The sequence below is a fragment of the Canis lupus genome, chromosome 28 (assembly GCF_011100685.1).
Source record: "Canis lupus familiaris isolate Mischka breed German Shepherd chromosome 28, alternate assembly UU_Cfam_GSD_1.0, whole genome shotgun sequence".
In the NCBI taxonomy this organism is placed as follows: domain Eukaryota; kingdom Metazoa; phylum Chordata; class Mammalia; order Carnivora; family Canidae; genus Canis; species Canis lupus.
In genome coordinates, this window is record NC_049249.1 from 1,217,498 (window position 1) to 1,234,218 (window position 16,721).

At 50.6% G+C, this 16,721-nt stretch overlaps 1 protein-coding gene across 4 annotated transcripts in view; it reads right to left on the reverse strand.

The window, feature by feature from the left end:
• TMEM273 (transmembrane protein 273) overlaps nucleotides 1–16,721 on the reverse strand; it is a 56,383-nt gene that overhangs the window by 25,090 nt on the left and 14,572 nt on the right. For all 4 annotated transcript variants that reach the window (XR_005380358.1, XR_005380359.1, XM_038578045.1 and 1 more), the window contains exons 2-4: nucleotides 4,236–4,289; nucleotides 3,228–3,368; nucleotides 1,990–2,020 (exon numbers count right to left, since the gene is read on the reverse strand). Coding sequence is in view for 2 of the 4 variants with exons in the window: in XM_038578045.1 (XP_038433973.1) it covers nucleotides 1,990–2,020; nucleotides 3,228–3,368; nucleotides 4,236–4,289 (226 nt within the window). In the remaining 2 variants the exon portion in view is untranslated. The remainder of the gene's footprint in view (nucleotides 1–1,989; nucleotides 2,021–3,227; nucleotides 3,369–4,235; nucleotides 4,290–16,721) is intronic.

Here is a 16,721-nt window from a genome sequence, read left to right on the forward strand (position 1 = left end):
TGGGGGCGTGGGGGGAGAGGATGGGACAGAGAGAGAGAGAGAGACAGTAAGAGTCAGAGAAGAAGAGGGGCAATGGTTGGAGGCCGAGTTGATGAAACACCCTCTAGGGCCTGGAAGCCAGGACATCTGAAGGAGGGGAGATCCTCAAGGAAGTGAACTTCTGGAGAAAATCCGTTTCCAGCTCAGCCCCAGGGCATCACCCTGATGACAGCATGCCGTGCATCTGTCTCATCTCTCTGTTCACTCACAAATCCACCACTTCTTCCATGCACAGGCCACAGCATTTAGTGAGTCCCAGGGAGGAAATGGAGGCGAGTCCATGCTCCAGGTCCCTTCTAAAACCCACCACCCCACTCAGCCCAGACCTCTGTCTGCATGCCAACCCTTACTGAGCACCCCCTCTACTTGGAAGTCTGCAGAAGCCTCAGATGCACTGTGTTTAAAAAAGGAGTTCCCATCTCAGTCCCACAGCCCATTGCCCATTGCCCAAACCTGTCCCTCCACCTACTTCCCCTGCTGGGGCCTCCCCACTCCCACAGTCGATACACTCTTCTGGATTCCTCCCTCCTGCTGGTTGCACCTTCACTCAGCTGCCAGGTCCTGAGCCCACCACCTCCAGCAGGGCCTTGCAGCAGGTCTGAATCCCTCTAAGATCTCCCCGGCAGGCCTGCCTGTCTCCAGTGGGGTCCCCCCTTCATGCTACTACAGCATAAAAGATATTCCATCCCTCTGCTGCCTAGAATCCATCGGTGACTGACCAGAAGTTTCAGGATAGGGTTCAGATTCCTTCACTTAGCATACAAGACCCTGACTAAAACTACCCACCTCCCCAGCCTCCTCTGCAGACCTTCATGTGAAGCCTCTGCTCCGTTACATGGAATGCTTGGTCCCTGGATGTGCACACGGGCACCCATCAGGGGGCCTTCTGCTTGTGTACACTTCTCTTTCTTCCCGGAGAGAACTTCTTCCCATCCGTCCACATGCAATCGCAGTGCTGCTTGCACCTCCAGACAACCCGCTTCCCAGCTGGAACATGCACCCCTCTGCATCGCCCAGGCACAAGGCAACACGGGCTTAGCTGTGTCATAGCACTCCCCTGACCCCAATCCTGTGCAATGAGCACCCAGGATGTGTCTGTCTCCCTTGCAGACTGAAAGGGAGCCTGTCTTCCTTTAATCCTCAGCACCTGCTCCATGCCATATCGCCCATTCATTCATTCATTCATTCATTCAAAAGCACCCACTCTGTTCTGGGTACAGTGCTAAATGCCAGGGCTACAAAGATGAAAAGAAAGATCCCACCCTCAAGGACCTTACACTTTGGGGGGAAAACCATAAAAAGAAATAGATAAATATATCACATAATGTCAGTGATGGAAAGTAATATAAAGAAAAATAAAACTAGGTAAGGGGAAGATAATGATCAGGGGAAGGGTTTCTATTTTAAACAGGCCATGTACAATGAAATGGTGGCCTTGAAGAAGAGATATGAAGAAAATGAAGGGCAGAGCTTGCAGCTATCTGGGAGAAGAGCATTCCCTATGACAGAAAACAGCAAGTGCAGAGGTCCTGAGGCAGGACTGTCCTCAGAGGACATAGTCTTTGTGCAGAAGACCAGCATGGCTCATTGCCAGCAGGGAAGTCAGGTAGCCCAGAGCAGACCATATGGGCTTCTCAAGTGGGTCATGGCAGGGGCTAAGGACCTCATTCTGAGTGCTGGGGGGAATGTACTTAGGGGTTCTGTGTGGGAGGTGGGGCAGAATGTAACTGAGGGTATGCAGAAACAGGTTCAAGCCCCCTTTGGCTAATGTGCCTTGTGGCCCCCCACTCATGACTCCTGCCTACTGAACCGAAGAAGAGAAGAGTGTGTTCTAGTCTTCTAGGAAGCATTTTGGAGTGGAGAGAAGAGCTCAGATGGCAGGCAAGGAAGCACGATGAATAAAACAGCAGGAAAAATAATACCCCTCACTTACCACGGTAGTGACCTTACCTTGGGACTCTCTTCTTCAGAGTGACAGTGTCTACACAGAGAAAGCAGGGCATTAGAAAGGAGACACTGTGATCATGTGACCCGCTCAGTGCCCGCTAAGGTGCGAGTCAGACCCAACCTGACTCAATTAACTCTGAGAGCCTCCCTGGGTCGGGACCACTGGGGTGGTGGTCTTGAGTGGCTGCTCTTCATCCTTCTCCTTTGGCTCTGTTGGCGCTTCTCCATCTAGGTCCCCTCACTGAGCCCGCTTAGCTGGGCACATAAGTGGAACTGAGTCTTCCCTGGAGCCCTCTTATCCCCATCACTCCTCCTCATCCCCTTCCCTTGCTGCTCCTGGGCCCTCTTGGTCTAAAGGGATCCAGCATGTCTCCCACTGTGTGATGAAGAGGCTGTTTCTTCTCCCCTCCTATTCGTAGGGAAAATAATGGTAAGCAAACTCCCATGACCAATTAAACCCTTTGCATAATTGGACATGCTGGCATCTCGGGAAGCTCTGAGGGCTACGCCTCCTCTCCCCACCCCAGACTATCCTTCTGCATATCTTTGCAGATAACAACCACATTTTCCAAAGACACAGAGAGGCTCCTTCCTCCTCATCCTCAGGAAAATTTCATGGAAAGCTCCATCATTATCCCATTAAGCAGGCTTCCAGGACTGGGAATGAGTTTTGCCAAGTCCCATCCCATCTTGAGAGAAAGGGGATGCAAATCAATGTCGTATTTTGCTATCAAAACTCACAAACTGACTGTGGGTTGTATTTCCCTACAGTTGCCACAGGATACCCAGAGCCAAGCCAGGGTTCATGTAAGCTCTGCTTGGACCAAGAGGACATGGCACCGCTCCGAGTAGAACCTGCCCGGTTTATGACAAAAAAGCAATTCAGCCCATATAACCGGAGTTTACAGCACCTCCGCCATGCACTCAGCCTCGTCACCTCTTGGGATCAATTTGATCTGGTCACATTTTTGGATACGGGAATAGATCTTTCTGGCTGAAGCCAACTCACCTTCCTTCCCCACCTTTCTCCAAGAAATCTGATTCTTAGGAATGGAAAAGTACAGAGAAAGAGAGAGAGAGAGAAGAAGGCAGGGTGAGGGAGGGACAGAGACATAGAGAGGTCTCTGTGTTTCTCTTCGATCCTGCCGGTCCGTCTTTCTCCAGCTAAGTTTCAGAGGGCCTGAGGGGAATCTCCTGGTCTGGGCAGGCTGCAGCCAGGCTGCGGGTCACTGCCCCCTTACCCCTGAAGCCCGGGGTTGTGCTTCTCAAGTTGGAGGAGTCGATGTCAAACAAATGCTTCTTGATCATGCAGACCTTCAGGGCCAGGAAGACGGCCGCTATGGCTCCACCTAGAGCCGCCCCGATGACGGCGTACTTGATGTCTGTGGGGCGGGGAGAAATTGCACAATAGGCGCCCACGTCCGTCAAACCCTGCCGAGGTCTTCTACAGCTCCCTTCACATCCGGGGTGACGTTCAAAGTCACTCTAAAATTCTGCGCTGCAATCCGCTGAAGCCCAGGGGCACACTGGCGCCCTGCCCGCGCCCCCACCCCATCCCTCCTCTTGGAACAAGATCCTGCTTCTTGGGTTGTGGGGATCATTTCCTGGCAGCTGGTGGCTCACTTCTCCGCCTCTCATAGCCCTACCTCACTGACCTTCACATTAGTTCATTGATCGTGTATGTGCTAATTGCCCACCTGCTCTGTGGTGAGCACAGAAGGGAAAGGGAAAGATCTGACTCCATCCTGAGGGCCCTACAGTGAGCTGGTGCCCAGGAGCTCACCCTAATACCATAGGTAACAACGGTGCAGGCTGGGCTGCCATGGGAGCCCGGAGCCTTCCCAGAGGAGAAGGGATGGAGATGTCTAGACCCGTCTGCAGCCTGCATCATGCCTGCTGGGGTGAGCCCCTGAGATGGAGAGAAGCTGAGGGTGCAGGTGGAAGGAGGGCCTGGAGGCACCGCAGAGTGCAGGGTGCTGTGGGCACCGGAGCCACTCTTACAGAGAGCAGACAAAGGTGGTCCTGATGACTCATGTGGCCTTTGAAGAGAGGCTCTCAAGCAGGTCCACACCCTTGGGGTCAAGCTGTGTTAGCTCCCCGGCAGGTCTCGAAGTGAGTGCAGCCCCTGCTCTGTGATGACTGGCAGGAAGCCAGCCCCACTCCCAGCACACCCCCACCTGCCCCTGCCTCCTGGAGTGCCCCCTCCTGTTCCCTGAGTCCAGCTCACAGGAAGCTGGGCAGCCACCTACCAATTTCTGCCCCAGCAGACTTGCCCGTTGCTAATACTTGAGCTCCTCCAATATCTGCAAAGGAAGAAAACCCAGAGTCTGGTTGGAACAAAATTGGTGGCTGTGATGGGACTAGGGGTCAAGGGCCAAAGCCCCCTCTCCAACCACTATCTCCCACAAGTCTTGAAAGGCCTGGCACAGGCACCTCTCCCACCTGGCCTCCAGCCTCAGGAACGAGAGGCAGAGTGTTCTGGGGCCTCAGCGGGACCTCCTCCACACCCACACTGAGAGCAGGGTTCCATCAAGTTCAGTCTAGCCAGCTCTTTCACGGGGTCTCAGCACTCCACGGGGCATGCACAGCACAGAAGATGCAGCTGATGGATGAAGAGCTGAGAAGCTCTTAGATTCTCTGCCCTGTGCTCTGTTACAGCAGTGCTCTGTGACATTGTTAACACGTGGAGTGCTCCACGCCCAGCATTTGACACGGCATCTGGCACGAAGGAGGTGTTAATGGACATTTGCCAAACAAATGGTGGTAATGGAGCATGCTGCAGGGGTGTCTCACTCTTCTGGCCAGGGCTCGAAAGCTTCTATCAGGAAATGGGGCTCAGGCTGGGACCACAGTCCCTGCAGACTGGCTGTTGAAGAACTAGGGCAGAGCTGTAGGCCTTGCAGGCAAAGGCGCCCAATAACTGGGCACTTACTTCGAGGCGATACTGGGTGCGGCACTTGCATGAATGCACTTCCCACTCGCAGTAACAGCTGTGAGAGATGGGTGCTATTATCATCTCCGTGTGATGAATGAGGAACCAGAGGCACTGAAGACTGGATAATGTGCCCAAAAGCCAAGGGAAGTGGAACATGGCAGGGCCAGGGTCTGAGCCATGCCACTTGCACTGAGAACCTGTGATGCCCTGCAAACTCGAGTCCAAGGAAGCTAACAAAAGGATGCCACAAGCCGCGAGGTCAAGGGGTGGAGAGGCTTGGGCTGGAGTGGGTGGATGATGAGACTCAAGCCTGGTTCTAGGTACAAGCTTCCAGGCAAAGGCAGAAGCAGGAAGTGCCACTACCCCTGCTTCTTAAAGGGAGTGGGTGACTTCACTGGGAGGGGCCAGATCTTCCCCAGCTTAGCTCTGACACAAGTTGACCTCCCAATTCCCCACCTATTGGGGACTGAATGACAGCCCAAAACCACATCTGCTGACTACAGACAATGCTGCCTGGGTGACATGTTGGTTGACACTCTACAGAGGACATCTTGTTCTGCATGTGTTCAGTGGGAAAGGAATCATCATAACGTTTCATTCTGTGTTGGCTCCAAGCCCCGAGGCTGCTCCTGGTCCCTGGCCCCGGACAGGCGCTCTGGGCTTCAGGGTCTCCCACCATGTCCTAGGCCAGGGACTGAGTGAGTGCCCTCCGTGGGATCACCTTTCCAACTGCAGGCAGACAAAATTGGGCGGTGGACACATCCTTCCCAGTAATTCCTGCTAGCCGGCCAGATGGCCACTCGGCGGCAGCCTTTCCCCTCCTTGGGGAGGGAACTCCCTCCTTGCAGCCTTCCCCCTGCACTCCTTCTCTGCCCTGTGCTCTAACAAGCCCCTGGGTGAGGATCAGTCACAAGCATGTGAGCTCAGCCGACCCCTTCCCCCCCATACCAGGGTCTTGAGCTGGAGGAGTCCCTCCTGGCCCATAGACCCTCTGCGAAGCCCCAGTGCTAATTTCCCCTGGTTCTGCAAAGTAGCTGGAGGATGGATGGCCCTAGCAGCACAGCGGGGGGCGGGGGGGGGGGAGGGCTCCAGTGTACTCCTGCATTCAGGTCTGTAAGAGCCCCAGGAGGAAGTCACAGGGCATGTTCCCTGCTGGGATTCTCTGAGTTCTCTTGCAAACAGAAGGCAGAAGCTTAGCAACCAGAGGACAGACTCTCCAGCTCAGGGGAGAGTGGGCACCGTGCTGACCAAACCTAACTTGACTGTCAGCACTCCTCAAAGTGCCCATACTGGGGCAGCCCTGGTGGCGCAGCGGTTTAGCACAGCCTACAGCCTGGGGTGTGATCCTGGGGACCCAGGATGGAGTCCCGCATCAGGCTTCCTGTATGGAGCCTGCTTCTCCCTCTGCCTGTGTCTCTGCCCCCCCCCCCCTCTCTCTCTGTCTCTATGAATAAATAAAATCTTTAAAAAAAAAAAAAGTGCCCATACTGAACCAGGCACTGGGGACAGGGACAGGAGCAGAGGTCCCAGAGCCCAGCCCTGGCTGCTGCAGTGCAGAGAGCAGAGGGCTGCCTCTACTTGGGTCTCCACCCTCATAGTCTCCCTGTGTGCCCAGAGAGACACCTAGGCTACACCTGTCTGGGGATGGTGCCTTTTCTTCAGGTGCACAAAGGCACCTGTAAGTACAGGATCTGAGGCTAGAGTACCTGTGTCCTCTGCATGCCCCCTTTGAACATGCTGCTGCCCAAGGGTGCTATTCTATCCCTCCCGAAAGAGCCTGTCTCCATTAGAAACGACAAATACCCACCATTTGCTTCAACATGGATGGAACTGGAGGGTATTATGCTGAGTGGAGTAAGTCAATCGGAGAAGGACAAACATTATATGGTCTCCTTCATTGGGGGAATATAAAAAATAGTGAATGGGAATAAAGGGGAAAGGAGAAAAAATAAGTGGGAAATATCAGAAAGGGAGACAGAACATAAAGACTCCTAACTCTGGGAAACGAACTAGGGGTGGTGGAAGGGGAGGAGGGCGGGGGGTGGGGGTGACTGGGTGAGGGGCACTGAGGGGGGCACTTGACAGGATGAGCACTGGGTGTTATTCTGTATGTTGACAAATTGAACACCAATAAAAAATAAATTTATTTAAAAAATAATGGTTCTTAAAATTACAATTAAAAAAAAAAAAAAAGAGCCTGTCTCCAGCCCTCCTCTCTGCAGCCCCTCCTCCCCAGTCATGTAGAGCACAGCCTGCTTCCGCAAGTGATTTCCAAACAGGATAGAAGCCTCCTATAAGAGTAAATGGTCCTAAGACCTTGAGGCTTCCAGGGTCCCCTCCCCTGGGACATGAGAGGGCAGCCCTCAGGGAAAGGCAGCAACAGGGTTGCTCCCTACAAGAGAGCTGCGGGTGCAGCATGGCCTTGCCCCATCTCAGTTGGAATCTGACTCACTGAGAGTCCATCCCTGACGTCCAGACTTCCTGTACTGTCCAGGACACCTGTTGGGCCTGCCCTCAACAGGAGCTGGAATGCTTCACCACCCTTATTTGGGCAGAATCGGGCTATGTGGTTCCAGTTGTAGGATGGTGGGCGTGCGGGCACTCAGATGTCTTTCTATAAGTATCTGAACTAAAAATAAGGAGAAGCTGCCCTAAGTATTTGTCAATTGATGCCGGGTCATTTTCTTCTGAGAACTTAAATATTGCAGAAAGGCTCCTAACTTTAGATCTCAAGGATTCTAACGTTCCTAGCCAGAGGAAGGGGCTTCAAGAGCCTAGACAGGCATCCATCATCTAACACTATCAGGAAGTGCTTGCAGTATGCTCTGGATAGGGCATCCAAGAGCAACCCAAGACCCCTGTCCCCCATAAAGGAGCTCATGGAGTGACAAGGGAGACAGAAGGAAAAATCAGAGTGTCATGGATGACAGCCAGCACCTTCCTGGAAACCTCAGTCTCCACTAGATAGAGGAAGTCTGAATGGAAGCATGTAGAATGGATACTTGCTGTGTGGCCTGCACACCTCCCCTGACCCTTGGCTGCTAGAAGTACCTTGGCTTTCCTTTGGGTCACCATCTCCATGTGATTCCCCCGAGGGCAGGCTCCCAGATGAATACATGGACTTACCCTAACTGGTAAATTAGCATATTCCATCTTCCTGTCAGCAGTGACTGGTTTGAGGGGTGGGGCGGGAGATCCATTTCAGGCCAGTAACAACTCTGGGACTTCAAGGGAAATATGGGGAAACAGGAGTATCTTCCAGAATTTGGTAATTGTGGGGCTGAGAGTGGCCTACTGGAAGGAGAGACCCTGCTGGGACTGAAGCCCCCACAGACGAGGGTCAAGCTGAGACCAAGTCTTCCAAAAAGGTTTTGAGTGCCTGAATCCAGCTGTGCCTGCAACACCTCTTCTTGACTTACCAGTCACCTTAGTAAGGAAACACTCTCTTTATCTTAATCTTATCCAAGCTAAGGAACGGTCATCCACAATCAGAAGAGCGCTGATGACTTAGTGGCAGGTCTTTCATAAAGCATTACCAGCAATCAGGTTGGCAAGGCAGAGAGGGGAGCAGAGAATGCCAGCTGTGAACAAGTTGCTTACAACACAACCTCTGATAAATCCAACTGGGGTCCGCAAGCGAAGCAATCATTGCACCTCTGCCTTGGCACGAGCTGTCTGATGCAACGCCTTTCTTGTTCCTGTGGAAAGTTCTTACTTATCCTGTAAGACTTAGTACAAATCCACCTCTTCTGGAAGTCCCCTTCCTCAGTGTTTGGGATCACCCCTGTCACATTGTTGCACCTCTGCTCCCGCTCCCCTTATGCTGTCTGGCAGGTACAAAGATTTATGCTGTGGCACAAAGAATATATACTTCAGGATAAGCAGTTTCTCTCTAGGACCTGGATGATATGTGAGGTTCCTTGGAACTAGTTTCTTTTCCTGCAAGATGCAGAGAGAAGCTGGGAGGATAGAACCTTGAACTAACTGGGAAGTGACCCCAAATCTCCTGAGCATAAAACCAGAAGTGGTTTCGGGTGATAAGACTGAGTATCCAGGACCGAATGATATTGAGGGCTCAAGAAGGAGGTCAAGTTTGGCCACGGAGAAATGAGTGACCATTGCTCCTGTAACTCTGAGGCGGGAAACACTCATGGGGTGCGCACAGAACACACGTGGCACACACATGACTGCCACTGCTGTGGGCGCTTCTGTCTTCGCTGCCCGAGGTCCCAGATCAAGTAGAGCACAGCGAGCATCCCACTGGGGAAAGGATCGCGTCAGGGGCTGGAAGTGCAGAAGGAAAGGGAGCAGTCCGATTGTTTTTCACCCCTGGGTTGATCCTGGGCCCCACTCCTCTTATCTAAAAATGGGGACTTAAGACCCTAACATGTAGAAAGGACTCGCTGAGACAGCCTCTTCTGCTCATTTGTCCCCAGCCCACCCCCACCCTGAAATGTAAGCGGACCTCATGGTCCGGCGGAACACAGGCGTGCTCCTGTGATCGAGCTGCCTGGGCGCTGTCGCCATTCGTTCTCCCTTCCCCTCCACTGGGCTCATGGACGGGTGCACCTCTCAGAGAGACCAGGCCAGTGGCCGGGGTCCCTCTCATCCCCCAGAGGCGGCTTGATGCTGCAAATTAAACAACATGAGGTCTGAATGCAAGTTGAGGCTTCAGTCCTCTCCTGAGTGGAGCCCTGGGCCAGCCTGGGTGACCAGCTCTCCCTGTGGCTGCTGGCTGTGTGTTAGGGTCTCAAGCCTTCCCCCTGGCATGGTTGTGAGGTGCAGAAACCTCTGACTCCCTGTCCACCAGCCTGGGAACCTCCTGACACTGCTCAGGCTCCATCCCACCTTCCCATCTTGTTGGGCAGACTGCAGCGGTCACCTCCGAGTGCCAGGCCCAGCTCCTCTCACAGGACCGTGGTATCCCCTGCCTCCCCGGGAAGGCCCTAGACCCAGGGGGACCCTGCACCTGCAGGAGTCGTGCAGCTTCCAGAGAGACAAAGTAAAAGGAAAACCGAGGGGCAAGGCTAGCAGAGCAAAGATGTCTCAGGGGTGAGGTGGGGGCCTCCGTCCACAGCCAGAGAGCACACCGAGTCAGACCATCAGCTCCCTAAATCCAGCTCAGCACCCCTGGCTCCGCCAGCCATATGCCCTGGTGCCCCAACATGCCCACTGAGCAGGGAATTCCTCACCCAGGGTCTCTGTCATACATGGAGGTCTGCAGCCATCAGCCAGCCAGGGGGACCAAGGGGTGCCCACCCTAGACTGGGGGAGTCAGAGAGGGACCCTGGGAGTAAGCAGTATTTAAACTAAAAACAAAAGGAGAAGTGAAGAGAGGGGCCATGTAATGGGCCCAGGCAGGGAAGGTGTCCAGGCAGACGAAAAGGCACCAGCAAAGGCCATGCAGCCAGAGCAGGAGTCCGGGCCTGGGAAAGAAGGTGGCAGCTCAGAGAGCAGCAGGGGGTGGGGGGTGGCAAACTGAGGCTTCTCAGGGTTCTTCAGAGGATGAAGGTAGGACAGCTAGCTGCGACACAGCTGCCCTGAGCAGGAACTAGAATCCAGAGGCCACCAGAAAGAAAGAGAGGTTGACCCGAGGCTATGAAAGGCAAGGGAACATGCCTTCAGCTTCCAGAAATAGCACCATAATTAAGAGGAAAATAATCCTGGTGGCTGACCAGACAGTACCAAAACTTGTGCCCACTTTGTTTTTCCCAAGCAGTCTTTGCTAATTAATTCTTAAAGATTCTCACAATGGGATTAAAACACTCAGCTACAGAAGCCAAACTGATCAATACCTTTCCAGGCTAATGGAGGGGCTGGAGGCAGGGAGCCGGCTTTGGCCCGAGGTAGAACCAAAGGCACTCCAGGAATGGGGAGTGGTCCTGAAAGGGGCAGGATCGGCCCCCACGCCCCCGGGCATCCCAGACCCGCTGGCCAGCAGGTGGTGACATCACACGCTGTCACACCTAGCAGGGTTGCTGCTGGAATGTTTTGGGAGCCAGAGGTTCTGGAAGCAGGGGGAGCCCGAGGCCGCTCTGGTGGGGTGCGTGGTGGTGTCCAGGGAGGGCAGGACGGGAAGGAACACCCAGCTAACGCTACACGCACTGGTTGAGGGGGTGGCTCATCTTCGAATGTCTCCGCGGGAGCGCGGAGCCTAATACGCCTGACTCCATGGTGAGTGGAGAGGAAGGACCCTTAGACCAGAACATGTGAGTCTCCATCCGTCATTGCTTAGCCAGTGGCTCAAGACCAGACACGACATGACGCCCAGCTCAGTGGCCACTCTGCCCCGGGACTGGCCACAGGAAGCCTGCCGAATCACACTCAGAGGGCTTCGAGAATGCCCTGAAGGTGTGTGGGCACAGCCCGAAGTGCAGGAGGGGACTCTCCTCCAGGGGCCCTCAGCCGCTGGAGAGGGTGTCCTCAGCTGTCCCAGAGGCCGCGGGGTATGTGAGGAGCAGAGCATGCTAGGAAGCAGCTCTGGGCAGGAACTCAGGTCAGAAGGGAGATTGTCCTCCCCATCAACATTACCAGAAGTCACGGAGCGAGCGGAGGCCTCCAGAAAGCTGTGTGAGTCCAGGTGGGGGGCAGCCCACACACTCAGCCTTGGGGCTTCAGACCAGGGAAGGCCCCTGTGCAAGACTGCCTTTGCAGAGAGCAGGGGAGGCTGGAAGCAATGTAGAATAACTAATTAATGATGGTAAAGTATTGTGGAAGGGGAAAGCGCTGCATAACCATTAAGTGGTGGGGTTATTATTATTCATGCAATATTCATACTGTGCTCCTCAGCCTCTGAGAAGCTCTACTCCTCTGCAGTCCTTGGAGACCAGCTGAGGGAAGCATGTGGGGGGGGGGGGGAGGGGGCTGTGGGATGACAGCTGGCCTGGCCCTCGGGGAAGGCCCGAGAGAGCACCAGGGCCTTGGCAATGCCACACCGTCTGCCTCCATCCACCAGGACTGAGGGTCTCTCTGAGCCCTACTGTGTGTCAGGGTCCGTGTCAGGCATTTCTTTTAAGGCAGCTGTAACATTTGCAGAGCTGAGATCATGCCACTGTCTAAATATGTAAAAGTTAGAGACCCGCCCACACAGGGCCCAGCCCTGTTTGTTCCCCAGAGCCCTGCAGTCCATTCCCCACGGGTCATCTTTCCAAGGGGGAAGCTCACCCTCCCAAGAGCCCAAGGCCTGGCTGATCTTCTGGGTGGAGCAGGAGGAGGCAGGGCCTGACCTGGCCTCCCAAATGCCAGGATGCGGCAGGCTTCAGGACCTGGCCTTCTGCTCGACACCTCACTTTCCTGGCTGTACTTCTGGCCAATGCTGAGGCATGCCTCCCAGATGAGCTCACCAAGGGGAGGAAGGAAGTGAGATTTTTCTGGTTATCTGCCAAGGAATGCCTGTTGGTCACTCAAACAAGAGCAGTCCCTCTCTTGCTGTCTCGTTCCCAGGCCCCCACAAAGCTGGGTTTCCTCCCTGCACATACCACTCTCACTCCCAGCACAGACAAGTCCCCCTTCCTTATGAGTGTGTGCTGCCCCTGTTCCTGAACTTTGGAAACACTTTATGACAAGATTGAAAAGAAAATTCTCTTTGCATTTGGATAAAGGTATGAATGACGTGGGGATCCTTTAAGGCCAGAGTAGGGACAGGGGTCTTTCAGCCTCCTTTTCCCAGGAAGCCCCAGCAGGTGAGAGGCCAACTCAGGGTCACATGTCTGAATAGGAGAGTCCTGGGGTTTGAACTTGGGTCAGCCTGCCTCCAGGAAAGGGTCTCACACTGGCACACAGGTGGGACAGTGGCTCTGAGTCAACCGTAGTTTCTTAATGTTCCATGTGTGGCTCAATGACTAGGCTCATCTGCACCGTGAGAGGATCTCTGTTCTTAGCGTTCCAAGGTCAGCCCGGGAACCCTCTCTGAGTGTCTCCAGAGCCTTCCCTGGCTCATCCCCATTCAACGTTGTTTTGTTTTCTGTGGGGCCAAGCATGGACCGACTACAAGCTATGACAGACACCAACACCTCAACCACAGCCTCTGACCTCGGGCCACATGCTGCCTCCAATGGGGAAGTGGGGATAAGGTGTGCAATGAGGCCTGCAGGCCAGCAGACCCTGCAAGCGTGGCTTTGGATAAATCCCGCCTGTCTTCTCTCCCAGACAGGCAGACGTAAAGACAGATATGCTAGTAGGATTGTGAGGACCTCTCTGAGAGAGTATCTCCCAGGGCCCTAGGGAGGTTGAGCACAAATCCCACAAGGAGCAGATGATACATGAAAAGAAGGCTTCAAAGCTAGACGGAAACTTGACACCTATCCCACTTGGCTGGAAAGCCAAAGCACAAGATGGGACATGTGATGGGGCTGGAAGAGAGGTACCTGTGGACACAGTAAACATTTTGGTCTCTCCTGGCAACAGTGGGAAGCTGTTAAAGGATTTTAGCCAGGCAGGGAGTAATCAACTCTCATTCAGTAGAACTCCTCCTCCAGGAAGCCCTCCTGGACACCCTAGTTTGGGTTAGGCGCTTCTCTATTTCGCTCCAGGTTTCCTTCATCTCAGCACTTAACACACCACATTGCAACTGTCCTTCCTGTAGAATGTCAATTCCTTCAGATATGGCCTTGACTTTGTGTCATAGCAGAGCCTGATAAAAATCAATATTTGCTTAACAAAAGAGAAAGCCTCAATGTCCATGTGTCCCAGTATCGTAGGACGGCCCAAGAGCCTAGCTCCAGGCCCTTTACCTCTTCCCCTGGACAGCAAGCCCTTGACAGCATGGCCCAAAGGTTTGCATGGGTTTCTGAGGGGGTACAGCCAGGTTCCAGGCAGAAATTCCCCAGCTGCTCATCTGTTTTGTTCAGACAAGCAGGAGAGAGCAAGCCAGTTCATCTTACTGAGAACCATTAGCCTGTTATTTAATGGAATCAAATTTCATAAAAGGAGCAATTCAGGCAATTCTGGAGGATAAATGAGGGTCTGGATGTGACAGAGATGCTTACAGTGACTTTAAAGAGGAAACACAAGTGGTTTAATTTGGAAATGAGTGAAAAAGTCTGCTAATCTGTGTGACAGCCAGGTCAGCTCCCACCCAGGGTTCAAGGACCATGGGGATTTCCCAGCAGGCACTTTGCTGAGGTCACCTCTCCTGCCTTTACCACAGGGCATCTTCATCCCCAGGGATCTCCCAGGATCAGTGCTGTGTGTCTGAGAGATGTCAAGTAACCCATACCCCTCTCCTCAAAGAGCTTCCTCCAAATCACCCATCTACCAGGTTCTTAAAAACTCATTTCAGACTTCCATTTCTTCTCACTAAATATAGCTTAAAACCTAGATATTGTACAAAAACAAACAAACATAAGAAGATCCTGAAAGATGGAGAGATGAAGGCATACTACCTGAGGACCTTGGGACCACCCCCCTCCACTGGATGCAGCATGTAGCCTGAGGTCGAAGCATGGTTGACACAGCTCATAAAAATATGAGTCAATAAAAAAGACTTTTATTCTTCTCTAAGATTTCTAAATCATGTTTGACAGTTTGGGGCTAAAAAATAGCATGTCTAAAGTTGTTCTCAATATATGTAGAGAAAATATTAAAGAGAGGAAAGGAGCATAGAGACACAATTTCTGCTTTTCGCTCAAAGTGTTAAAATGTTGACAACAATAGATGGTGATGTGTTATGTATATATAATGTAACACCTACAGCAACAGTTGAAAGTACATCCAATTCCACTATAGGCAAATCAAATGGAATTCTAAAAAATGTTCCAGTAATACACAGGAAGGTAGGAAAAAGAGAAATGAAAAACAGAGAAAAAGGAGAAATCAAAATATAAAGTGGCAGACTGAAAGCTCTAACATATCAAGAACTACATTAAACATGAACTGCTTATATGAACCAATTAAAAAACATGTTTGCAAAGTCTATTAAGAAAATGATTAAACCATAAACTGTCTACAAGAAATTCACTCTGAATATGATATAGATAGCTAGAAAGTAAAAGAATGAAAAAAAAATCCATGCAGACATTAACAAAAAGAAAGAAGAGTGATTATATTTAAATCAGATACATTTCAGAACAAAGAAAATCATAGACCCAGAGATATTATGTGGTATTATATTACATTACATAATGATAAGAGTCAATCCACCAAATTGACACAGTAATCCTAAATTCCTATAATCAAAAAATAGAGTTGTAAAATATATAAAGCAAAAACTGATAATACTGAAAGGAAAAATAGACAGATGCATGGTAGTTAAAGCTTCAATAGCCCTCTCTCAACAATTGATAGGACAACTAGACAGAAAATCAGTAAGGAAATTTTAAAAATTCAACCATACTATCAAGCAACAGGATTCAACACCAGCAGAATATACAACTCTTCAAGCACTTATGTAAGATATATCAAGATGTCTATATTCTGCATCAAATATCAACAAAATTAGAATAACTTCAATCATATAAAGTGTGATCACAATGAATCAACAATAGAAAGATAACAAGAAATTTCCCAAACACTTGGAAACTAACGATACTTCTACATAACTCATGGATCAAAGAGGAAGTCCCAAGAGAAATAAAAATATTTATTAATTAAGTGAAAATGAAAACATACATATCAGAACTTTGGGGACATAGCTAAAGCAGTGCTGAGAGGGCAATTTGTAGTACTAAATGCTTATGTTAGGAAAGAGGTAAAGTCTTTGAACAGTAATCTAATATCTCACTTGAAGAAACCAAGAGGACATCAAAATAAAGCCAGAACACACAGAAGAAAGTAAATAATAAAGACAAGAGCAGAAGTCAATGAGGTTAAAAACAGAAAAATAATAGAAAAAATGAGTGAAACAAAAAAATCCAACTCTTTGAAAAGATTGATCAATCTGACAAACCTCTAATAAGACTGACAAGGGAAAAAAGAGAGATGACACCAATATCAGAAGTGAAACAGAGATATCACTACAGATCCTATAGACATCAGAAGGGTCATAAGGGAATACTATGAACAACTCTACACATAAAAACCCGGTGACTTAGGGGCACCTGGGTGATGTAATCAGTTAAGCAACTGATTCTTGGTGTCAGCCAGGTCATGATCTAAGGGTAGTGAGACCAAGCCCTATGAAGGGCTCCATGCTCAGTGGGGAACCTGCTTGAGATTCTCTCTTTCCCCATTTGCCCCTCCCCTCATGTATATGCACTTGCTCATGCACGCAGTGTGCTCTGTCTCTCTCTCATAAATAAAGTCTTTAAAAAAACTGGTAATTTAGATACAATGGGCCAATTCCTCAAATAATAGAAACTGTAACAACTCATCCAATATGAAATAGATACTTTGAATAGCTCTATAACTATTAAGGAAATTGAATTCATAATCTACAAACCACGAAAAAGAAATTCACAGACCCAGATAGTTTCAGGGAAGAATTCTAGCAAATGTTTAAAGAAAAATTAACAAGAATTATACACAACCTCATCCAGAAAATAGAAGAGGAGGAAACACTTCCTAATTTATTTTATGAAGTCGACATTACCATGACATTAGAACCAGAGAAAAAAGGTGCAAAAAACTACAGACCAGTGTCCCTTACGAATAAAGACTCAAAAACCCTTACCAAAATGTTATCAAGTAGAACTCAGCAAAATAAAAAAAAAATTATAAATCATGACTAAATGGAGTCCGTTCAAGGATGCAAGGCTGGAGTGATATTCAAAAATCCATCAATGCAGTCCACCACATTAACAAACGACAGAAAAATAAAATCACATGATCATACTGAGTGATGCAGGAAAAGCATTTGACAAGA